Source organism: Ylistrum balloti, unplaced genomic scaffold (genome assembly GCF_031769215.1).
Source record: "Ylistrum balloti isolate Yb309-2 unplaced genomic scaffold, AGI_CSIRO_Ybal_v1 Utg370244, whole genome shotgun sequence".
NCBI classification, from domain to species: Eukaryota; Metazoa; Mollusca; class Bivalvia; order Pectinida; family Pectinidae; genus Ylistrum; species Ylistrum balloti.
The window spans coordinates 447,201-472,501 of record NW_026782197.1 but is presented as its reverse complement, the minus strand read 5'-3'; the positions used below and the strand labels follow the sequence as shown (position 1 = coordinate 472,501).

General features: G+C 34.0%; 1 protein-coding gene across 3 annotated transcripts in view; it reads left to right on the top strand.

The window, feature by feature from the left end:
- The window catches only part of LOC132552353 (nephrocystin-4-like), a 39,836-nt gene extending 23,866 nt beyond the window's left edge, over positions 1 to 15,970 (top strand). For 2 of the 3 annotated variants that reach the window (XM_060216513.1, XM_060216511.1), the window contains exons 11-27: positions 911 to 1,166; positions 1,322 to 1,422; positions 1,924 to 2,112; positions 2,583 to 2,678; positions 3,144 to 3,258; positions 4,322 to 4,465; positions 5,164 to 5,377; positions 5,889 to 5,939; positions 7,711 to 7,824; positions 9,069 to 9,277; positions 9,807 to 10,033; positions 10,999 to 11,188; positions 12,672 to 12,761; positions 13,352 to 13,508; positions 13,952 to 14,067; positions 14,819 to 14,985; positions 15,227 to 15,970. In XM_060216513.1, the coding sequence (XP_060072496.1) occupies positions 911 to 1,166; positions 1,322 to 1,422; positions 1,924 to 2,112; positions 2,583 to 2,678; positions 3,144 to 3,258; positions 4,322 to 4,465; positions 5,164 to 5,377; positions 5,889 to 5,939; positions 7,711 to 7,824; positions 9,069 to 9,277; positions 9,807 to 10,033; positions 10,999 to 11,188; positions 12,672 to 12,761; positions 13,352 to 13,508; positions 13,952 to 14,067; positions 14,819 to 14,985; positions 15,227 to 15,749 (2,959 nt within the window). In that variant the 3' untranslated portion in view covers positions 15,750 to 15,970. The remainder of the gene's footprint in view (positions 1 to 910; positions 1,167 to 1,321; positions 1,423 to 1,923; positions 2,113 to 2,582; positions 2,679 to 3,143; positions 3,259 to 4,321; positions 4,466 to 5,163; positions 5,378 to 5,888; positions 5,940 to 7,710; positions 7,825 to 9,068; positions 9,278 to 9,806; positions 10,034 to 10,998; positions 11,189 to 12,671; positions 12,762 to 13,351; positions 13,509 to 13,951; positions 14,068 to 14,818; positions 14,986 to 15,226) is intronic. The other variant, XM_060216512.1, reaches the window with a different exon arrangement.
- The last annotated feature ends 9,331 nt before the right edge of the window (positions 15,971 to 25,301 follow it).

Below are 25,301 nucleotides of genomic sequence, written 5' to 3'. Positions count from 1 at the left end.
TGTGTTTTTTTTTTTTTTTTTTTGTTTTCTGTAAATATTCCTGTTTGAAGTAAGTTTTCTAAACAACATTTCAAAACATTTTAATTGTGTTGTATTCCCATAATCATGTGTATTAGCACCTACCCTATGTAAGTCAACCATTACAAGACACTATCCACGGGAAGGTTTTCCCTGTCCAATATCTAGACCACTTCACCTTATAATCACATACACTGAGGTGATTGATTACAATCAATATTTGTACACTTACTCTATCACTACTTTTGATTTAAGATATTTACATCTAATTGACATAATGTCATTCGGAAATTGCTTTTTGTGTCAATATTAAGAAATGTTAATAGGAAATTTTCTGTGTGTGCTTGCTTTTAAACATGTTCATTTGACAAAGTGAGGTTTTGCTAAATTTCTAACTTTAAAAAATTTTATCCCATAGGTTGAGATTTTTCTGTCTACATCACATTGGAATAACTTTTTCTTATTTATTTTCTTACGTTTGGATGAATTCAAAATAAGCATGTATAATTGTACCCCTATGTCCATGTCATTAACGAGTCGTGGAACTTCAGGGGAAAATATGATATGATATTTCTATCAGTTACCTGCAGCAAATAATTGTTTTGTGACTGCTGTGATGATAAAGTAAAGATTAATGTATTGATAAACAGTTCCCCCCCACCCCAATAAAAAAACAGAAAAGAAAAAGCAAATAAAAAGATCTAATAAATATGTTTTGAATTCCTTAAATTATAGTAAACAATTTTTGCCTGTTTTCTGAAACTTTATTTGTTACATCAATATTTTTTTTTTCGTTTTTCGTCACAACATCCAGTCCAATAAATGTGACTGATATATCATTCAGTTTGTGTGTACACAGTATATATAATTATAGAACTTTTGTTTGTTGCAGAACTCCGGGTAGTGGCCCAATGTCACTACAGGTGCCACAGATGATGCAACAGGGTGGCATGAGCCACCAGCAACAGATGATGCAACAGCAACAACAGCAGATGATGATGCAACAAGGAATGGGCCCCCAGGGTGTGATGTCAACCCCCCAGATGTTCCCTCCCGGGGCTCAGGGCTATATGTTCCCTCAGGGCATGCCACAACAGTCCATGTATGGTCCACAGCAGGGTCTCTATGGAATGGAAATCTCACACATGGTACGGAAATTGTGTCAAATTCTAAGCAGAAAGGAAAAATATTTCAATACATATATAGAATAAATTCATTATTCCTTTTTACATTGGTAAATATGTATTTATCATTCTTGGGATTGTCATACTGGTTTAAACTAGATCTGTATGTCTGGTTTCAGTCCGCAAGCAGTCGACAGGTGGGGATGTCCACAGAGATGAATGAACTGCCTTTCACCCCTGTCCATGCCCCCATAGTGGTACAGCCCCATGCTAATGTTGGGTAAGTCTAAATCTGTAACAACCAAAAAAAAAAAAAAAAAAATGGAATTCTGATTAGTGGGAGTAATCTCCCTTAAGAGAATAGAATCATCCATTAAATTCCAAAATTTTAAGAATAAAAAACTAAAATAATTGTAAGTTGCAATTCTCCATGGTCTTGTTATTTTGGTGAAATTTTTAATTAAAATATTAAAGATTTAATGAAAATCAAATTAAGATATTAAAAGTTTCATTATCATAACTCTAAAAAAATTGATTAACCACAGCCATATCAGAATTGTTGTATCTGTTAAAAGGGAAATGAGTTAAACAAAAATTATGACAGAATTTTGGCTAAGGAAATGTCAAGGATATAAAAATTGTCAAAGACTTTGTAGAGCATTCTAAATATCCTGCTTAGATAGCACTTTCTGATCAAGAGTTTGACAAATTAAGGTGTAGCATCTGTCATACAAACTGTATCTTCCCTGCCTGATAAAACACTTTCTTTGTTATATCATAGCGCCCAGGGATTGTCAAGAGCAGCGTATGCCCGACTCTTCAATGCAGGATTCCAGCCGATATTGGACAGAAACAGTGAACCACCTGAAGTCATTGATCCAAGACAGGATCGTAGACTTGACCTCACTAAGGAGAACGCTGACCCTCTACAGTGTAATGAAATTGTCTTCCAATTTCTGGCGTTTTCCAAGTAAGTGCTGTCTTCTACAACAGAAAAAAGTTATGATTTAAACCTCAAGGTTCCAGCCAAGAACATGTCTGTGGGGCAAAAGTACACAATAATAATCTCAAGAGTGTGAAACAAAGCAGTTACATGTTAGTACAATTATTCAAGGCAGGCTGAAAACAACAGATCTCATTATGTACCTGATTTCAAATATTTTGTAAATAGATCATTTAAAGAATAATTAGATGTTGTGATAAACATTTTAGTAACTGTATATATTATATAAGATGTATAAGATGCTGGATGTAAATCAACGAAAATCATTTCAATTAAGCAATTGAGCCTTTTATTCTAGCTCTCATATATTCCTGAAAAGTTGTCCAGAAAGTAGAGAACTGTATATATATGCTTGTAAGGTGTATCTATTATTGTTTGTAAAACTGGGTGATTTTTGTGAGTGCTGTGTTCTTAAAATATCTTTTATTTATTTTTAGAATGATGGCATTTGAAGCCACAGGACCTAAGACTGAAACAAGTACTGTGTTCTTCACATTCCAGTTCTACCGATGTCCTCAGGTCACAACAGAGAGGTCAGTATATAGGTCAACACTGAGAGGTCAATATATAGGTCACTGTAGAAATGTCAATATATAGGTCATGTATAAGTTGTCAGTCTAACTGTATATATAATCACTCAGAGCCTTTCTTAATTAGTCAGTTGTGAGAGGTCAGTGAGGTTTTGCTCTCTTCAGGACAATTTACAGATCGGTCATTAATCCTCAACAGTACATTATAAATACTTAGTTCATCCAATTTAATGAGGGCATAATCATAATTGTATTTCCCCTTCTATTTCATTATTCACATCATGTAGATAGAACATTTTCTTTTATAAACATGAGTGATATGAACGTTAAAGAAATTTTGATTTGTATATACCGGTATAATGCAAGTAGTTTACTTTAAAGTATACAAGTCATGCGTTAGCATTACATCTATCTATAAAAAGGCTATTTACACATTTTTAATCAAATGTTTTGTTTTCACACTTCAAGAATGATGCTGGCCAAACCTGAAAATGAATTATCATCTGATCGTTACTCAGTGCCATACATCCTTCAGAGAATTGAATCCAAGGGAACTATATCTCAGAGTCCCCCAGGCATGGAGGTTGGTCTCAGTGTTATTTGTATATTTACTTTGACAGACCAGTGTATTATTTAAATATGACATATAAAGAGCTTGATTTATTGTAAATATTATGTATCTGATAAACCTCAATGCTATATATTGTGTCTAGAGGTTGACTCGTCATTATATAGGAGTGCGAATTATATATCAGATTTAATTTACGACTTTTATTTTAAAAAGCAGTCGAAAGCTCTTTGATCACATCTCTATTTCTACAATATAGGAGACATCCAGACATAATGTCGAGTCTGTACTATGTCTACAATACAGAAGACATCCAGACATAATGTCGAGTCTGTACTATGTCTACAATACAGAAGACATCCAGACATAATGTCGAGTCTGTACTATGTCTACAATACAGAAGACATCCAGACATAATGTCGAGTCTGTACTATGTCTACAATACAGAAGACATCCAGACATAATGTCGAGTCTGTACTATGTCTACAATACAGAAGACATCCAGACATAATGTCGAGTCTGTACTATGTCTACAATACAGAAGACATCCAGACATAATGTCGAGTCTGTACTATGTCTACAATACAGAAGACATCCAGACATAATGTCGAGTCTGTACTATGTCTACAATACAGAAGACATCCAGACATAATGTCGAGTCTGTACTATGTCTACAATACAGAAGACATCCAGACATAATGTCGAGTCTGTACTATGTCTACAATACAGAAGACATCCAGACATAATGTCGAGTCTGTACTATGTCTACAATACAGAAGACATCCAGACATAATGTCGAGTCTGTACTATGTCTACAATACAGAAGACATCCAGACATAATGTCAAGTCTGTATTATGTTCTTTTGCTATATATTTTATTAAAAATTCTGGTTATTTTAATTATTTCTTTTGATTCATGTCTCAACTTTCAGCCTAATTATATACATTGAATTATTTTTTTCATTTGCTCTTAGTTGTCTGAGTTATATATTTACATTGCTTCCTATACAGCCCTATTAAGAATTTTCTTTGATTTTTTTCTTGATATAAGCTCTAATTATAGAATTTCCAATAACAGGTGCGATATCACATGGACCCAGCTTGCATGAAGCCTGGTGAGAATACCTTATTCCTGAAACACCTCTCCCAGCAGGTCCTACATATAGATGTTTGGGATGGAGACACACTTCTACTCATGGGATCATGTGCCGTGCAGCTTAAGGTCAGGATTACTGATGGGTCATGGGTCAAACTTAAATGTCAGAGGTCAGACAGAGGATTGACCTTGTGCAGTCATTTGAAAGTATAGGTCAAGGGTCAAGAGTCAGAGGTTAAGGAGAAAGCTATACAATTAACACTGTAAAACTTGAGGTCAAGGATGAAAATTCAGATTTCAAATAAAATGAGACTGTTAAATCTGGGTGCTGGAGTCTTAGGTCAGGTGCTTCATAAAAGAAACAGAATGTGGGTTGCAGTCTTTTGAGAAGGAAAATTCAGATCATATTGGAAAAAGAGTAATTTATCAAACACTATAACAAGATTTGTTCTTAGGAAATGTTAAGTGATTTGTGTCTGTAACACTGTCAACTCGCCATTTATATCATTGTAACTATATCAAATCAAGCTCACTAGTTCATAAAAAAATTACGTAGTATGGTTTTATAAGATACATTGTATTGAGAAATATTTTATTGATTTTTACATATCTGTATATTAAATTATGAATCACTTGAATTTTAATCACTGTTATTGTTAAAAAATAACATTATCCTTCATATCATACAATGTTTGAAAAAATTGTAATCAAAAGATATGGAGTACACGTTAAACTTTTCTAATGTTTAATTGAAATAGCTATGTAAGTTTGTATAAAAAACTATGGTAAGAAAACATATTCACAAATAAATTTCTCCATTTTAGTATTTGTGTCGATGTGGAAGTGAAGCTGTACAGACGACTTTTGAACTTGACGTCATAACAACTGAGTATGAAAACGATCCAAATTTAGTCAACAGCAATATTAACCATGTTGGCGGAATTCAACCAATTGGAGTGAAAACCTCCCTTAAAGGCAAACTTCACCTCCGAATGGCAAACATTGGACAAAAAACAGATCCCAAGTCAACATTAGCAGGTACGTCAATGACATACTTTATCTTACAGTACTTATTCCTGATAATGTTTGGCTGTTTTATTATACAGATTTTAGAATTAAACTCCATGTTTCATTTTATAAAATTTCAGATAGGATTTTGTCAAAAAAAATGATGAAATATGTTCGAAATATTGATACAAAAAACTTTTACTGAGAAACAGGCTATTGCAAAATTGAAGGTGTCTTTTCCGTATCTTATTCCATAACAATCGTTTTAACAAGAACATGAATCTTTTATTATTAATCTACTTCTTATTTGATTATCATGGTTTTAAAGTAAAATTAATTTTCAAAAGTGTTTTTAATTTAAAGTTGAACATGAAAAATGTCCATGGCTTGTTCTGTATCTTATCATTTGTCAGTAAATAAGTTCATTGATATAAAAAAGAAAATATTTATTGTGTGGTAAGTATGTGTTGGAGTTAAGATTGATAAAAACTTTTTATGACATAATTATGAAGAAAACTTTGTCATGAATTTTTTATTGCAGATCAATTGAAACCAATAAACTCCCTGTTAACTCATGTTGGAGGCAAGAAAAGTAAAGAACCACTATGATATCTGTACTTTTACTGTATCTACTTAGTGTACACCTCTCTCTCGTGTTGAATCGGAATGTTTGACGTGGAATATGTAACTAGCTCTAACAGAGGGAATATTTTGTTATAAACTGAATCTCTCTTAATATTGTTGATCTAATAATTGATTGTATCATTTTTTTCTATATTCCTTTTGAACAATCTTTGCCAATTTTCAAACAGGAGCTTGCTCACAAATAAGCCCAGTCCAGACTTTTAAGTTAGGGGTATTTTTTAGTAAAAAATATCATAAGTCAAATTGGATAAAAATCAGTTTTGATAAAATTGTCACAAAAATGATAAAATATGAAAAATATTTATTGATAGAACCATTGCATCTTAAACATTCTGATTCATCATGTTTGCTATATATTTTTTCATCTTTTCAGATATATAGCTGACTTTTTTTGTTATTTTTTTTATAGTTATATTTTTACCTACTGCTATTGCTACCATGCCTCATTTGTTTGAAGCATCATTACCTTATATGGGCATGAATTAAATCTAAAGTTAGATCTTTACTTTTTTTTTATTGAAATTTGATGTGATGATATTGAAAATACTTAAGACATAAGAAAACATAAATTTTTGATAATTAAAAAGTATGAATTATTTAAAGATGCTTCAAACAACAGAGCTGTGCAAATATCAACAAACTGCAAGTTTGATGACTGAGGTGATTTGGTTGTCTTAATAATTAAAAAGAAAATCGGAATTTTTGATTTTATAGTTTTGGACTTACATCTTCACCAGTATGACCTGTATGAAGTTTACCACCTGTACCTTTGAAAAAACAAAAGCAAAAACTAAAAAAAAACAAAACAAAAATGGGCATAAATTCAGGAAATTATGGGCTGTAATCTACATGTATACAGTGGAATCTATCTATTGTTGGAATTGGCAATTATTTATTTGACCGGATTAGGTAAATATCTAGATTGCACGGTTTAGACAGAGTCCATTGTACATACAAGAATGTATTTATAAAACCTGGCACCTCTTTATGGATAGGTATATAAAGGGTACACACTTTGATAGCTGGAAGTTGTTTTTGTGATAAATAAAGAGTTTACTGATGTATGTATTATAATGATTTAATGAGGAAAAACACATTTTGAGGATGATTTTTTATTTTCTGTTAGAAATAGATCAAACTTGATAAGTTTTGGTAGTAAAGGATTACAGTCTGATGATATGCATGATTATATAACTGACAGTAGCTGATCTCCATGGCCTGATCAGTGGAACCAAAAAGCATGGAATTGTCAAGAGATTTCAAAAATATTCTTCTCAATACCCAAATATGGTAGAATCAAATACTCCCCAATTGAAGGGTTAAGAGGGGCTTTGCCAAAATTGTAAAATTAATGACCCCCAGGGCCCTACCTCACATTTTCCCCTGGGGAGGGGATAAAGTAAAGAATTGTTTATGAGGTCAGCGTTATGTCATGAAAGTTTTTAAAACAATGAGTCACAACTTCAGATTTATCTTTTTATATTTATTCCGATTGTTGGTGAGTTGACTCAGGTTACAGTTCAGGCCCTGTGGACCTCTTGTTATGATCATTAAGACAACTTTATTTCAATCGTCAGTTAACTTGTAGATTACATTTTTAGTTCTAATTAACTTCCTTTATGTTTATATTTATTACTAATTTTACCTGTCTAACCAGAACATCACCTTTAGCTGCTCTACCAGCTAGATTTAGACTAGACTTGCTATGATATTTACAGCACAGACGATCCCGACAGTGAAAAACCCACGGGTTATGTCCCAGACAGCAGGCAACAGTTCGTATCCAGGTGGCCGACTCACGGGTTCATTCTCTACCTCTAGCACTACTCCTGGTAACAGTTTCATTATTAACACTCTCCGCCTGACAATTCTGCTCCGAATTATCTCGGACATAGTCATAGAAACTAAAAAAAAACGAATACCAGTTTTATAGTAAGACTCAAATTCTTGTAATCTTAGGAAAATGTCCATCTCCATAGGTAGAGTTAACACTGTAAACCCTTGATATCATATCCTTCTCTTCATACAGTCAGTGAAAACTTGATATAATGTCCTTCTCTTCATACAGTCAGTGAAACCTTGATATAATGTCCTTCTCTTCATACAGTCAGTGAAACCTTGATATAATGTCCTTCTCTTCATACAGTCAGTGAAACCTTGATATAATGTCCTTCTCTTCATAGTCAGTGAAACCTTGATATAATGTCCTTCTCTTCATACAGTCAGTGACAACTTGATATAATGTCCTTCTCTTCATACAGTCAGTGAAACCTTGATATAATGTCCTTCTCTTCATACAGTCAGTGAAACCTTGATATAATGTCCTTCTCTTCATATAGTCAGTGAAACCTTTATATAATGCCCTTCTCTTTTAAGATACAATAATGCAGTGATACTCCAATGTGATACACTTGATTATCTATTAAAGTGGTAGAGGCCCTATTTAATGTCCTGTTTGTGTTCATCAGAATTTGTATAAAATGGGCTTTTTTGATACAGAAGTAAAATGACCCTCATTTATATATAGAAAAGCCTTTTGATGCAATAATGTCCCTGTAGTTTTCACTGTTTCAGTAGGTTAACAACTACATTGCTCCATGTCTCCAAGCTGTAAATTTTCCTTGGAATTTCCGTGTATATATATATAGTCAGCCTAGATAGATCCCAGTGTGATGTCACTATTTCTACTTTTACATCTTTACTTAATTTTCTTTCCGAGTACCAGAATTAACTGTCTGTTCAATCTTTGTACTTCTGTTTTTACATTGTTTAATTGTTACCAAGTTTTAGGAATTTCCTAAATCTTTAATATTCATCCAGATTATAACAGTATTATAAGTAGCAAATATATGATCTTTTTTATTATTTTATGACTAGAATTGATGTGAAATAACTAAGAAAACCTGTTTATGATAAGAATTCGTATTCCAGACATCTGGAATTATTTTGAAAAAAATTCAGACATAAATGATATTATTTATATAATAACCATCGTGTTAAAAAGTAGATTTTGGGAAAAAAATATATCTGTCCAGATTCATACATCATCATGCTTTCATGTCTTGATTGTTTATAGGTATGTCCCAGTGGAAGAAGATAGCTCGAGCGAAACACTTGGCCGACACAAATCAGGAAGTACAGGCTATGCTGACGTCACATAAAGACCAGGTGGTACCAGAGAAGGACACAAACCGTGAGGGAGATTCTGAGAGGAACAGGAAGTTGTCCCGTATCCACGCTGTTCGCCAAGCTCAGGGCATCGACAACAAAGTTAACACAATAATGGTGAGCTGTTTCTGGTAACTCATTCAACTATGAACTAGAAAGCTTTTATTTTATGGAGTTTGGGCTTTTTTTTGCTTATAGCTAAAATAGCAATTAAGATCTGTTACAGTACAGGATTGTAGACAAATTGAATGAATATGATCATGAAAACTGATACAGTCTTTCAATTTCAACAAATTTGATTAACTTTTCATGTGTTGATAGGATCAGACAACAGGCTATGCCTATGTAAGTCCTTTCCAAACCATCTAATAGGGTCTTCAGATGGCATCAATGCGTTGTACTCGTATTTATGACATTAAGAAATGATTATATTGTACCTGAAATCAATTTGACCTCATCTTCAGTCAATAAATCAAATTTTAATGAAACTTTAAGATTTTTATGTCTTTTAAGCATGAGACAATATTAAAGCTTCTATCAAGTTGTTTTTCTATTCTGTTAATGGATGATTTGATGCCTTGTAAAATCTCTGTTCATGAGGACATCAGTAAGGACACAAAGTAATACTACCTTTTAAACATTTCAGAGTTACAAAACAGAAAAGTCAGAACGTATGAGAGACTACAAGACAATGGAGATCTACCGTCTACAGACCAAGAAAGATGGAATCATGAATATGTTGAGCCAGACTATATCTACTACCTACACACTACATCCATCCTTTGGCACTGCCGAGTTCTTTGAATATGTCTTCAAAAATCCATTCAATGTGCAGCAAACCGTAGTTGTTGAATTTGAGGATAAAGAATTAAAGTAAGTTTTTTTAACTAGGTAAAGCTCCTTTGCCTGTATTCTGGTCCCTGAGGACTAACCTTCTAGAATATTTGTATTTTTGCCTCTGAGGACTAACCTTCTAGAATGTCTGTATTTTTGCCTCTGAGGACTAACCTTCTAGAATGTCTGTATTTTTGTCTCTGAGGACCAATCTTTCAGAATGTCTGTATTTTTGTCTCTGAGGACCAGCCTCTCAGAATGTCTGTATTTTTGTCTCTGAGGACCAGCCTCTCAGAATGTCTGTATTTTTGTCTCTGAGGACCAGCCTCTCAGAATGTCTGTATTTTGTCTCTGTTTATGTCACTAGTACTAGTGTATTTTACCCTGGAGCATTTTTCATTGGCTGCAAATAATCAGAATTTATTGTAATATCACACATGTAATATACAAAATAAACACATTTTGTTATGTCAAGAACTGAAAATGGTTCAACAAAATGGCTGCCTCAATTTTTGTTTTAATCTTCCTGAAAATTTGCAGGGTAGCATGTCCATATGTGGTTTGGCAAGGACAATGAAACTTAGTGTATACATTGGTCATACAAAGAGAATGTACACACTATCAAATTTATAGCCTGCAACTCCTTAATTTTCAGAGTTATTGTCCTTTGTTAAAATTTTGTGTTGCAAACTTTGCTTTGCTTACATTAAAACTAGGATAAGGAAACTTGGGGTAAACATTGCTTATACTAAGATGATGTGCTTTTATTTCATACTAAAGATTTTACAAAACTTGTCCTAGTTTTAATATTTGCATGCCAAGGTGCAAAAAAAAAATGAAAACGAAAAATCATTTAAAATCCTTGATTAAGACATTGATGTAAAGTTTTAATTTCAAAATTATTTTGATAAATTGTGTTCAGTTAATAGGAGTATAAACACTTAACATTACAGTCAGTATTCCAGGTTAAGGGGACATCCTATAGTTTTCCTTCTGTTTTGTAGTGTTGTGACAGATCCGAGAGAGTGGCGCTATTTTAAGAAGTTGTATGAACTGCAGGGTGAGGTTGAAGAGGGCATGTTTAACAAACAAAGCAAGTCACACCACGTGGAGATCTTCTTACGACCGAAGGAGACTGTACAGATTCCTTTTAAATACCTGACATTCTCAGCGGACGAAAGTGTACAACCACAGGTACAATGTGACAGTATTACAAACACCATCGGGTCAGGAGTAGCTTTCACTGATTGTTGACGTTTGTTTAACAATATTTTTAATGCATGTAATCAAACTTTGTGTCATTCATGGGTGTTTGACAAAGTTCATTGATTAGATTTTTCATAGATATTTTGTTTTCAGGGCCCTGTGATATCTGTATATATTATGTGTTATGTTTTCAGGGTCCTGTGATATCTGTATATTATGGGTTATGTTTTCAGGGCCCTGTGATATCTGTATATATTATGGGTTATGTTTTCAGGGCCCTGTGATATCTGTATATATTATGGGCTATGTTTTCAGGGCCATTTGATATTATGGGTTATGTTTTCAGGGCCCTGTGATATCTGTATATATTATAGGTTATGTTTTCAGGGCCCTGTGATATCTGTATATATTATGGGTTATGTTTTCAGGGCCCTGTGATATCTGTATATATTATGGGTTATGTTTTCAGGGCCCTGTGATATCTGTATATATTATGGGTTATGTTTTCAGGGCCCTGTGATATCTGTATATTATGGGTTATGTTTTCAGGGCCCTGTGATATCTGTATATATTATGTGTTATGTTTTCAGGGCCCTGTGATATCTGTATAAAGTATGTGTTATGTTTTCGGTTATGTATATATTATGGGCATGTTTTCAGGGCCCTGTGATATCTGTATATATTATGGGTTATGTTTTCAGGGCCCTGTGATATCTGTATATATTATGGGTTATGTTTTCAGGGCCCTGTGATATCTGTATATATTATGGGTTATGTTCTCAGGGCCCTGTGATATCTATATATTATGGGTTATGTTTTCAGGGCCCTGTGATATCTGTATATATTATGGGTTATGTTTTCAGGGCCCTGTGATATCTGTATATATTATGAGTTGTGTTTTCAGGGCCCTGTGATATCTGTATATATTATGGGTTATGTTTTCAGGGCCCTGTGATATCTGTATATTATGGGTTATGTTTTCAGGGCCCTGTGATATCTGTATACAGTATGTGTTATGTTTTCGGGGCCCTGTGATATCTGTATATTATGGGTTATGTTTTCAGGGCCCTGTGATATCTGTATATATTATGGGTTATGTTTTCAGGGCCCTGTGATATCTGTATAGATAATGAGTTATGTTTTCAGGGCCCTGTGATATCTGTATATATTATGGGTTATGTTTTCAGGGCCCTGTGATATCTGTATATTATGAGTTATATTTTCAGGGCCCTGTGATATCTGTATATATTATGGGCTATGTTTTCAGGGCCTTTTGATATCTTAATATTATGGGTAATGTTTTCAGGGCCCTGTGATATCTGTATATATTATGGGTTATATTTTCAGGGCCCTGTGATATCTGTATATATTATGGGTTATATTTTCAGGGCCCTGTGATATCTGTATATATTATGGGTTATGTTTTCAGGGCCCTGTGGTGTCTATATATATCATTGGCTAATTTTTTCAGGGGCCTGTGGATCCATTCAAACAGAGGAGTGAGGATGATGAAGACATCAAGAAACCTCCCACACAGACAATGAATGAGAAAGATATTAAGGTCAGTTTGAATGAAGACCACAACATTTTCCTCTAGTTCAGACTAGATTAAAACACTGAGTACACAATATGTCAGATCTATACAGTCCCTAAATCTCAAGATTAAGTATCAGAAAATTTGATATGAGAAAGTAATAAACCTGCACAATTGTTCCTAAAAAACCATAACAGATGTAGATATTTACAATGCATTGTATAGGAAAAAATTTGTTTCTGCTCAGTATCAGAATCAGGTGATACTTGGTGAAGTTAAGTCTTCATGTTAGGTCAATGTTTGGTTGTAAACCTGCCAATTTTTATTGTTCTTTACTAGAATTACTGACGATGGTACTGAAATAAGCCCAGCCCTTGCTTTTGAGCCTGCTTGAATTTCAGTGTTGGTACTTTGGTACTTTATTAGATTTTGCTGGTCAATGGTCAGGGTTAAACTGTCAAAGGTTACGCTTGGCTGATTTAGTGTAATAAGGGTATACAATGTACCTTTTGATCATTATCCTCTTGTCTGATATTTCTCAAACATTTTTACGTTGTCATGGTTTTCTGTTTGTTTTTTACCTCCCTCTTATGATTGGTATATTCTCTCTCCTACAGGTTTTCTTTAAGAGTGAGGATGGTAAGCCAGTGTCTATCCTACATGTAAAGGTGGAGCCCCAGCCTCACATCATTGACCAGACTTTCAGGTTCTACCATCCAGAACAGTCCTTCCTAAAGAAGTCTATTCGCATGCCACCTTTCCAGTCTTTACCAGGTAAGCTGGACTTATTGAGAGCAACAGAACTCAAAAAGGAAATATTAGTACACTATTTTACAATAAGCCTATCCTTATTTATTCCAGTTTTTGATAGAAATACCAGCAGATCATTTGGTGTTGTCTTTTAATAAGCCCACCTCCTTACTCAGATCAAGAAAATATTGCACAATGAGTTAACACTGACAGCTGAAATATATATTTAGACATTTTCAAGGAAATATTAGTCTATCAGTTCATGTTTGGATGTGAAAAAAAAAATTGGTTGAGAAATATTTCATCAGAATTAATCAGAATAATGAAATGTATGACTACTTAAAAGCTATAGATTCATGTCAATTCAGATGTAAGCCTTACCTCTGTTTCTGCATCAGATATGATCTGTATGTTGTTATATGTTAGCTCCATTTCTGTATGGTGTTTTATCTATGTTAATTAACCAGGTGCTCCCATTGGTGGACCAGGCCTGAATCAGGTGTTTGTTAGGTGCAGCAACAGTCATGTGATCTGTGACAGCAAGAGTACACAGCCCGGGGAGCCTACAGATGTCTTTTTAAAGGTTTGTCATCATCTTGGCATTTGTGATTAATGTTAAACTAATACAAGCAGCTTTTGAAAAGTGAAAACAGATTTTCTAATACAAAGAATTGTCTATTGCATTTATTGGTTGAAATCAGATACTTAGGGCTTGGAATCAAAGATATAGTTGCAAAATAGTGATTATCGTATTTTCAAGATTATAAGTCACAACTTTTTCCTCATGAGTTGGGTGTGCAGCTTAAATACTGAAGCAGCAACTATATGATGTGGACAAAAAAAATAGGCAAAAATTTCAGCTTATCTGTCGACCGGGGGCGGGGGAATTGGCAGAATGAAGAAAAAAAAAATGTAGAGTACCAGGACAAGATGGTACTGCTTTTTTTTATTTATGAGTACCTACCCAGTTTGTATTGGTGTACTCTGTCCATCTGTTTGTCCACAAATTTAGTTCCTGGCTGATAGCTTTAGGTATTTATCGACCAATTTATCAAGGTCAACGACTTTGACCTTTGGGGCAAAATGTCAAGTATAAAGTGGATCTAAATTAAGGAAGAAGTCAACTGACAAAAGATTAAAGGCACATCATAGTTACAATTGTTTTGTAGACAAAAATGTCTATCGTCAATCTCAGTGATATCTGCAGATGGGTTTATGATGATTATGGGGAATACTGTCACACAACAGGACCCTTGCTGACCTGTCAGTGTTCTAGTTTATGCAAATATTGGAAAAAAAGAGTTTTTTTTAAAAAAATGTTTTATTTGTTCTAGGTGGCCATGGGTCCATCTCCACAGAGTAAAAGGTTCTTTGTGGCGATGTATTTTGATCCATTCATGACACGACCAGTACAGATATGGCAGTTTTATGTACACGCCTTACAGCGTGTAGACGTGGCATGTGTAGAAGGCCAGACTAGCCGCTTTGATCTTCTCCTGAGGTCAGTATACAAACACAAAAGTCACAGGCAAACAGTTCAAAAATTGAATTTAGACAAATTAAACAGTGAAATACTGAAATGGTTCTCTATGATGATCATAGGTCAAAGAATGATTCTTGGTAAATGATTTAAGTTGAAGTAATTTATGAATATTGTGTTTATTCAATCAAGATCTATCAGGAGTGAATTGTTGTTGATTGTCACGGGTTTATGTGGTACAAATACATGTTCTATATTGTAGAGGAACACAAGCTTCACGCTTGGTTCGTTGTTACTCGTCACACCCCAATGAAATGCAGATGCACCCTAGTGATCAGTTTATGCTGACAGCTGGAGCTGTCCATGAGCTGACTGTCGCTGTTCGACCAATGAAAGCAGGCAACAAATTCTTCTATATAAACGTTGTGGATGTGGAATACCATCAGCTTATACGCTCGTGGCTGGTATGTGTGAGTTGTCGCGCCCCAATGGTTTCCCGGTCCTTCGATGTTGTTCTCCCTATGGGCGGTGGAAAGGGATGCAGCAAGCGAATCCCATATACAAATCCTTACCCACACAAAAAGGTGTTTAACCTTCTCAACAACCGCGAGGACCTGTTACAGTTCCGGGAGTCAAGGCTCGAGATTGAGGGCGGAGAGACTCAGACTATCGGGTTACGGTTTACACCTGTCACCAAGCCTGGTAGTGTAGAAGTTATGGTCTTTATCAATGACGAAGACGATAAAAATGAGGAGACTTTCAAAATTATGGCCACTTATCAGTAGTGCTAGATGTTGTTAGATTTTGTAGTGGGCAATCCCCTATCTTGATAACAATGTAATTTCTTATACACAACTTAAGTCATGAACCGTGTTGTTTTTGTTAGCATTGTAAACTATATTAATGAGACTTTATTAAAAAACATTTCTGAAGACATTATGAAAGAATATTTAACATCTAACATTGTGTCTGCAATGATGGATGGACTAACTGAATGAAATATAGTTACCACAATTTATATATATTTTGATATTTTCAAATCAAAATTGAAGTCAATCAATTCCTTGGCTTGAAACTTAATTTCTTCAATCTTGCAAGATCATTGTCTTGCATCAGTTCACAGATATTTCTTATCAAGGAAAATGAATGGTCTTTATCTTCACTGCGACCTTGATTCTCGGAATAATGACTGAGAGAATATCTTTCTTTCTAAATGAAAATACTAGTCCAGGATACAGAATCTGACAGATACAGACATATTTAGCAGATGTTGGAGCTTTGAGTTGTGTGTACAATCCCAACTAATTTTACAAAATGGCCATTACTATAAAAAAATTATTATTAAGCTTTTGTTTTGAAGATCAGATCTTGTTCATATACCTCATCTACATCAACTGGATTGATTGAAAATCATTTGATATTTTGTGGTATGTTATGAAAATATTACATATCTTGGCAAAGATGACAGTTTTTCTACTACCCTGTACATTTTTAATGTGTCTTATATGCTCTAATTGCCAAAAGTCCGTCCAGCTTTATCAGATTTGTGTTATAGTTAACTGCATTGTGCCTGACAACAGAATTTACATTTTGCCAATTCTATAACAGGGATTGTTCTGAGGTTTGAAATGTCACAATGGTGTTAGGAGTCAGTTATTTGATGTTTTAGTTTGAGGTTTACATAACAAACCTTTTATAAAAATACAATATAAAAATGCTTCTCTTAATGGTATTATTTAATATCTGTAAACATCCCAAAAATCTGCCTTTACAATTTTATATTCACTTATAGCAGTTACCTCCCTTGGACCCGATAAATTTCATTATCTACCCATTCCCTAATCCAATATAAAACTACATTTTCAGTATTTTAAAGTAGAGCAGGGTTATTGTTACAAGAGATATATTTGAGAATTCATTTTCTTTAATATTTTTCTTTTAAAAGAAATTCAAAAAATCATTTTCTTCATAGGGGAGACAGTGAAAGAGTGTGATTGTGCGATCACTTGGTTGTGTGTTTGTAAACTAACACTACACTATGGAAAGAAATATGAAAAAAATATACCAAATCATTTTGATCATTACAAACAAAGGAAAATGTTTAAGGTCAGTTAGTCGATGAGATTTAAATTATCATTATTTCTACAATTTTGTAGAATGTCTTTTCGTCCAACAAATAAGATAAAATTTGTTTTGATGTAGATGACATTTGTAATAGTAACACTACCATACGTAAGAGTAAGTCACTTACATTATGACAGCAAAGTTTTGTCATGAATAAAAAAATATGTATAATGCATTCATAATTATTTTATGTTACATAGATTTTATAAAGGGAAAAAATGTGTTTGAAAATAGCATGACCTAGCTATTCATGAATGACATAAACTAGTTTTCATTATACATAGATATAGCATGTGATCTTAGCTGTTAAATCTTACCCATTCTCATGTCAATGATAAAGGCCATCATATATGTGCTTATAAAATGTCTGTGATACCATTGTTTACTCATAAAATCTTATTTATTTGATCTGATATTATTACATAATGAACATAGAAAAAATTATATACTTGTATATTTATATGTAAATAGCATGTTTTTACAATTTTTTGTACAGTAGAAGCCAAGTAATATTAAAATGATGATACTGAAATTTCAGTATTTTGTCTTTGTTTTCTGTGAATCCATCAAAACCACTATTGAACCAAACTGTACGGTAAAGCAGGTTAAGCCAGTTAATATGAAATTCTGAAATTCATGGAAGTAGATGAAAATGTAAGAGATTGGATGATATCTCAATTACCACAATATATTGTGTAACTGTCATGTTTTGATTGGCCGGTATCAGAACAATATTGATATAGTCTGTTATAAGGTTAAAATCACAGCCCGGCTGTAACATAGTTGTGAAATACACATAATAGTATAATTGTGACTGGACATTCAGTTAAAAACAGAACATGTGTACTTGTGTTATTTACAATATCACCCTAATGCATAGTATACACCATATGTACAATGACATACAAACATGATTTAAGAGCAGAATCACATATTTGTGGCACAAAATCTGAACTAGATCCAAGATTTAATATCGATGACATTAAAAGTCACTGAAGTAGTTTCTGAAGGCAAGATGTTTTTAAAAGAATCGCACCAGAGAGTAAATGCATCAAATGTTCTGGTATTTTAGCACCAGTTTCCCTCACAACATCTAGAACAATTTTATCAGTATTTTCATGTACAGTCTCGGATATACCATACAACCGAACACCATTTCTGCGTCCATACATTTCAAGGTCGTCTAGTCTATCTTCAAGTTCGCTGTTTGCTACTTACTTATTCATTTTGTAGAGTATGTATTTTGTCATTTAGTTTTTCATTAACAGCATCAGCAATTAAGTCTAACACTTGGGGGTTCTTTAAAGCAGATATGATGGCTTCAACCAGCTTAGATTGAGAAGAGTCACTGGAGGCCATATTGAAAATGCTGGTGTCAATATCTGTACAGTCAGTAAATTCATGTTCAGGATCTGAATCAGTTAAGTTGGGTTCAGAATCACTTACATCAGGTTTTGGCCTTTTGGATTCCTGTTTTCCACCAGTACTGCTAGTGTTACTCTCCCTATTTTTCCTTTTAGCAGGCTTGTTCTTCCTCCTAGGCATGACACTATGCCCTTCCCAGGATAACACTGATAAAAGTTCAATCGAGTTGAATCAGGCTGTTTAATCCCCTCAAGGCACAAAAGTTGCACTGAATAGACTCATCAGTGAATGAATGTTTGGACAGTCCATATATTTTCAACAAAACATCACATATTACCTTGTGCACACATAAAATAGTGAGAGGCCTACCCCATAGGTCTAACCTGGTCAGCAGCCATTGTATGTAATCAACGTCAATGCATTTATATTTTATTTACATGAACCCCACACCAGAAAACATTTGTGATTTCTGTCTTGTTGATCATAGATTTAAGTGAACATTTAGCCAAATCGCTTCCTTGGACTTATTTAATTCTGAACTGATTTTTGCAATAAATATACTATCATCATTGTTTTTACCTGAAAGACCCCTGAACATGCAGGTTTAATAACATGATTACAGGCGTTCTTGTTTTGATCGCCTTTATTTGATACGGAAAACGAAAAAAAAAAAAAAAAAAAAAAAAAAAAAAAAAAAAACAAAAAAAAAACAAAAAAAAAAAAACGCATATTTCGAGAAATATTACTTGAGAACACAAATTAAACAGACCCTAAGGAATCTTTTCTCAGCACCAGTTTAGTGTCATTCACAATAACTGATTCTTTATTCACCAATCACCTTATTCAAATGTTGCTTGAGCCGGTAGCCAATATGGTGACCTCTATTCTACAAAAGCTTTTATAGAGGAAGTACATTCAGTAATCGAAAGACACATGTCTTCATTAGTCAGCGGCAGTGTCTTGATCAAGTGTTAGAATCTACACATGAAGTAAGCGATCTCGTTCAAAACGTCACACTTGCAAGAATCCACAATCAACGCTTTAAAGGCTAAAATTGATCAGTTAGAAAAAACGTTTTAAAAAATAAACACGAAATCTGATTTGAGGAACAAGAAACATCTTCTAGACGGATTCGACTCAAATTCCTAAATGTACTTTACAGCACGATCGAAACAAACATTTGATGCTTTGTCCACGTTCCAGTTCAGGCACTTCTAGATGCCAAACCCTTGGCCAAATTAAAAACCAAAAGAGTAATCGTACGGTTTGTCGGGCATTATGAGTGTTTGAGGCCTTCATGTACATATGTGCCTTTCTTAATACATAACATCTAGCTCGCATAAAAGTCATGCCTACAAACCTAGCTTCTCTTATAGGCATATACACGTGCGCGTAAGTACATTAAGTCAAGTCGCGTACACAGTGGGTATTTTGAAACTGTATAACTTCGCTGTGTTAAAAAACTAAAACTTTTATTTTTCCACATATTAAATACAAAAAAAGTCGGTATCAAAATTATCTAAGAGTAATTGCCTATTCATTTGATTGATTTCTGCCTAAACCTATCGGGGTACAGTTATTAACAATTTTTAACGAACTACGACTAGATCAAGAAAATAATCTTTGTGGATATAAAATATATTATCAATACCATTGGAAGACAACTACAACAATGTTTGAATCGACATAAAATTAGGGGAAGTGAAATTGGATTTAACTTTTCACAATCAAAAACAGTTTGTACGCATTTTTGTCAATTGCGGATGATCCACATCTCTCACTTAAAGGTGTACCCATTCCAGTTGTTGGGTGTAATGTTCGGCAGAAAATTATCCTTCATTCTACATATCAGATATCTTAAAGCCAAACGCCTTAAACACTTATCATTCTAAAGGTAGTGCCTGGATTGGGAGCTGATAGAAATGTTTTTCTTAGGTTTCATAGATCTCCTATAAGATCAAAATTAGACTACGGCTTCATTGCGTATGGATCTGCCAGACCTTCAAATCTCAAAGTATAAGACACTGTTCATCACCAGAGTCTGAGGCTCGTTCTTGGAGCTTTTAAGACTACACCTACAGCAAGCATCTATGTAGAGGCTAACGAACCATCACTATATAGCCGTCAAAATAAATTGGCTTTGCAAAACACCATTCAGCTGAAGTCAAATCCTTCAAATCCTACCTTTTCACTCGTGTTTGATCCAGGATATAAAACATTGTTTCAAAGCCAACAAAAGACACTGACAGTTACACATCATGTTCATCCTTCTCGAAATTGCAGTCAAAATATACAAAAAAAATCTACATTTATATACTGATGGTCCAAAAGACAATGATTAGTTGCCGCAGATATGGTTACACAAGATGAAGCCGATGGATGCTTACTACTCAGAAAACGCCTCAATATTCTCAACGAAAGCGCGAGCTGTTTACCTCACCCTTGAATATATTCAAACAAACAAAGTAAGGAGAGCTTTTATCTATTTTTCAGATTCTCTTTCTGTACTACAGTCTTAGCAATAGAAATATCGACAAAATTTTCGTTTGTAACACATCAATACTATTTCATGAGCTTGCCGCAATTTTCATAGTTTTTTTATAAGTTCCTATGCTCATGGGAATGCAATAAAAAAGCAGACCGTACCGCAAAGACCAGCTTTATAAAAACATTTTGAAGTTCTCAAATACATTTGACCTTATTGACCTTATCAAATCCAGGGCAACCATTGAAAGATATTTTTTAGCTTTTCAACCGATAATATCAAAGAACTGATATTGACCTTTTGGTTATTAAGACGTTGTTTAGAGATGTTACACATTTGATTCCAGAAATCTCAAAAGTTGGTCAGGGTCAACATAAAATGGTGTAATAATGTATGCTGTCAGGGGTAACCGGTCTCTCTGCACACAGATCACAGCAAAAGCTGATCCCGTCCTGAAATATGCGTATTTTGAATGCGTAATGAGGTCACATGACGCGTGACGTCAAAGGGTTGCTTTGAGGTAGTGATACTCTATTTATCGAAGTCACTACTACACAGGTCATGCATATCATCATCTATAAACGTTCAAAATCACTTTATAGTGAGCTCATATTCATATAAAGTGTATGACAGCAAAAAAAACAAAACAAAACAAAAAAAAACAAAAAAAAAAAAAAAAAAAAACAAAAAACAAAAACAAAAACAAACCAAATGAATTATTGTTTCTTAGTAAATCTAATTTGATATGAATCCAACAACTGTACACAGTTATAACGCAGTTACGTGTCGGAGATGATTCCTAGGCTGTAACTATAGTTAAATGTTTCTTTTAACTCAATCTTTTCGTGGTTTGAAATTTGGTAATAACAAATATCATAAAAATGCCATGATTGATTATCATGTGGTAGGCGTCCTCAAGGGGGTGAGATATTGCCACACAAAGGAATTCGCGTAGTGTCATTTTATTGGTACTTGGCTTGAAGTAGGTATCTAGAGACAAAATGGTGGCCACCAGTCAATTCCCAAGCACACCTGTAAGTTTTTAAATTTCAATAGTTTAATGTGGTTCAACAATAGTTTAAGAAAATGACAAAGAAACATCAGTTGATTTAGGTGTAAAGCCAATAGAAAAATATAACTGAGTAAACTGACAAAAAAGGAAAAAACAAACAAAAACAAACAAACAAACAAACAAAATGTAAAAGTGAAAATTTAGGACATAGATCATGGTCTCGGTGAATTCCCCGTAACCACATAACCCAACCCACAATAGAGCTAACTACTCAATGTCCACCCCATACTAATATTGAGCCTAAACAAATGTACCTTATTAAAAACAAACAAAAACTATGTACTAGAGGTATACTGATGCCACTATATACTATGACAACTTAAAAACCTCCCTCCCCCCAAAAAAGGGTTTTACACAAGAGAGAAAAACAAAATCATTGAAATGATTTGTTATACTTAAATTTCAATGAAAATCTTCCTCAGCACCAGCATTCTCCAGAGCCTTTTGAATTTCTCTCTGAAAATAACTTATGATATATACATTTGTATGTCTCAGAAAACAGTCATCACAAAATTAGGCGAAGCATTTTGTTACACAAATCACACACAAAAAAATAAGATACTTTCAACCAAAATACTACAATTGACTATTTACACAAAAGGTTTTTCAAGGTGAAAGTTAGTTTTATTATTGACAATATTTGTGTAAAAGTGTAAAATTGCTCATGAAAATTGATACCTAGACAGGTTTACTTGAAACATTTTAAAATCGAAGGGACGAATTATTTCACTTAGCTTTCACCATCTCCTCACTTAAGTTTTAGCTGGGGATTTAAAAAGGAGGAATTACATCAGGTTCGTATAGTGACAAAATACTGGAAAAGTATGCCCCCCTTCACCGGAATGATGACCATCGGGCGTATCTACAGTACCCGGTTCCATTTCCCGAGTCTCCAACCAGTGGTTTCAAATGATTAACATGTACATTAAGTGCTGCGGTTTGACTTTCTTTCTGTACATTGTAGGTCAAAGTTCAGAGTTTTTCAACTTCAAACTTCAACCCAACTATAACTTCTGACCAGATTTTGAGGAATACCATCACAACAACTATGCGCCTAGAATAAGGGACCATATCAAAACATTTTCACCCTCATGACTGAAACATCCTGGCCCCAGGAGTCGCACTATTTAGAAACTATTTTTACCATTAACAAAATTTAACAGTCTCTACGCCAAATGGTATAGGAGACGGGCGCTAAGATTGATGTACTTCAGGCACCGTATGAATATTCCGGTCTTTTTTCCTTTCTTTGAAACGGCACTGACAATAGGAAATCGACAGGGTTCTCCACGGCACGTGACTTAAAAATGACTTAAAAATGATATGATATATTTCTATGTTTATGAATGTGAAAATTAGTGTTTGGGCCGCATTCCCACATCATATTAATAATGTAATATCAACATTTGTACGGCATTTTATCTACATAACTTTATAATTACGCGTATACAAACGCCCACGCCATAATCGGTTTTCTGGTTCCTGAAATGAGATTTTTAAAAAATTCCAGCCTCAACATCGTAACCTTATATTCTATAAATTGGGATGGAGGTAATGTTATGTTGAGGACATCATCAGGCGGTGAATAAAACAGTACATTTAACTCTACCAGACATGGAGGAATTAGCGGCAATGACAGATGCTCTAGCTAAAAGCACTTATTCTTATTGCATTCTTAACGGCCCGTCAACAAATAAAAGGTCATTAGGGCCATCAACCGGTAAAACACACAGCGATCCAAAAGGAAATAACATTAAACAAACCAAAAGGAAAAAGAAAAATGCTAAACAATCTTAAATGGATATATTAATTCAAAAGCACGCCATAAGGAATCCGACAGGTCTCTGATATCGCACTGGTCAGTGAAAACGTGTCGGCTACAGTTTCAACCAGACGGCTATAGTTTTGCAACACTACAATTAAAAATGAGGAAAGTTGACCTTAAGCATAGTTTACGCAATATACAAATGTATGTGTAAAATTTTATAGAATTAGTGATAACCAGAGTTGTTGTAACGGATTAGTCTTCCCCTTGTTCTGTAGTTTCAATTACCACGAGGAACCGTGCATTCAAAATAGAAATAGTTTGTAGGATTGCTTGTCTGGTGGTCAAGAAGTGTCAGCAAATCAAGAAATAAAGATGTTTTAACATCAAATTTAACAAAATAAGCATGTGAAATGTTATTTTTTGTTTTTTCCCTTCCAGTAATTAAGATGTCGCAACTGATTTCAAGAACACAAACGGAAACGATTCTTTTGTAAAGCCTGTTGAAATCTTACAATTATGAATCGTATAAACTAGTGTTGTTAACTAACAACTCACATGATCGAACTGAAATTTATTTGATAAGATTCGTATTGAATGTTTTGGTAACGCGTGATTGTAGTGTATCTCGCACGAGTTTATGGCAAATCAATAATGAAATATATATAATAAAAACTCAAATGCTTGATTTTGATTCCTAAGCAGTCACATTCTGGAATAATAAAACACCACGGTGATGTCGTAAAACAATATCGAACTTATGTGCATGTATGCAGCATAATATATGTTTACTGTTCATAACACTGAGGTGGTAAGCTGCGTGTAAATATTACTTTAACAATGTATTGTAAATTATGCCCGTGAATGCCTGTATACTACAAACAGTTATATATCAAAGTAAATTAAGAGCACTTATGTAATTTTTTGCAGTTGCGACAAATAAAAATCATCTTGTAAACGAAATATGATAACTTTAACTACATGGTTAAGAAGTTTACAATTTTGGTAAAACAATAAAGATCCTTCTATCCATGGGGGAACTTAGTTTTACCATATCTGGAGAGTTTTGGTTAATCTGAAGTATTCTTATGTGTAGAGAACCCAATATGATATCATACCTGACTCTTGACCATTTAGTATCAGATTGGCTGGACCCAATTGAAGTTTTTAAAGAATTTTTTTCTACACTATTTTGTTTTTGTACTTTTTATTCTAAATTTGGTCTGAAGCATCCTATGGAATCGGTTACTCGGTTTTGCTTAAAGGCAGTTGATTTTGACCCAATTCTTAATTGGTTTGGTGTATTTTATATTGTATAACGTCCTTTCAAAAACTAAGGCCATTTAACGACGGCCTCCTGAATTATGAAAGATGAGTTTATTTCTTGAGTATTTTTAAGTTTTTGTAAGACTACTTGCAACAATGTGGAACTGAAACCTACATTGAAGTGCTCTCACACTATGTCGAAGGTCCCTAGTTAGACACCCACTGGGTCACATTGAACTTATAATTTGAGAACCAGTCTT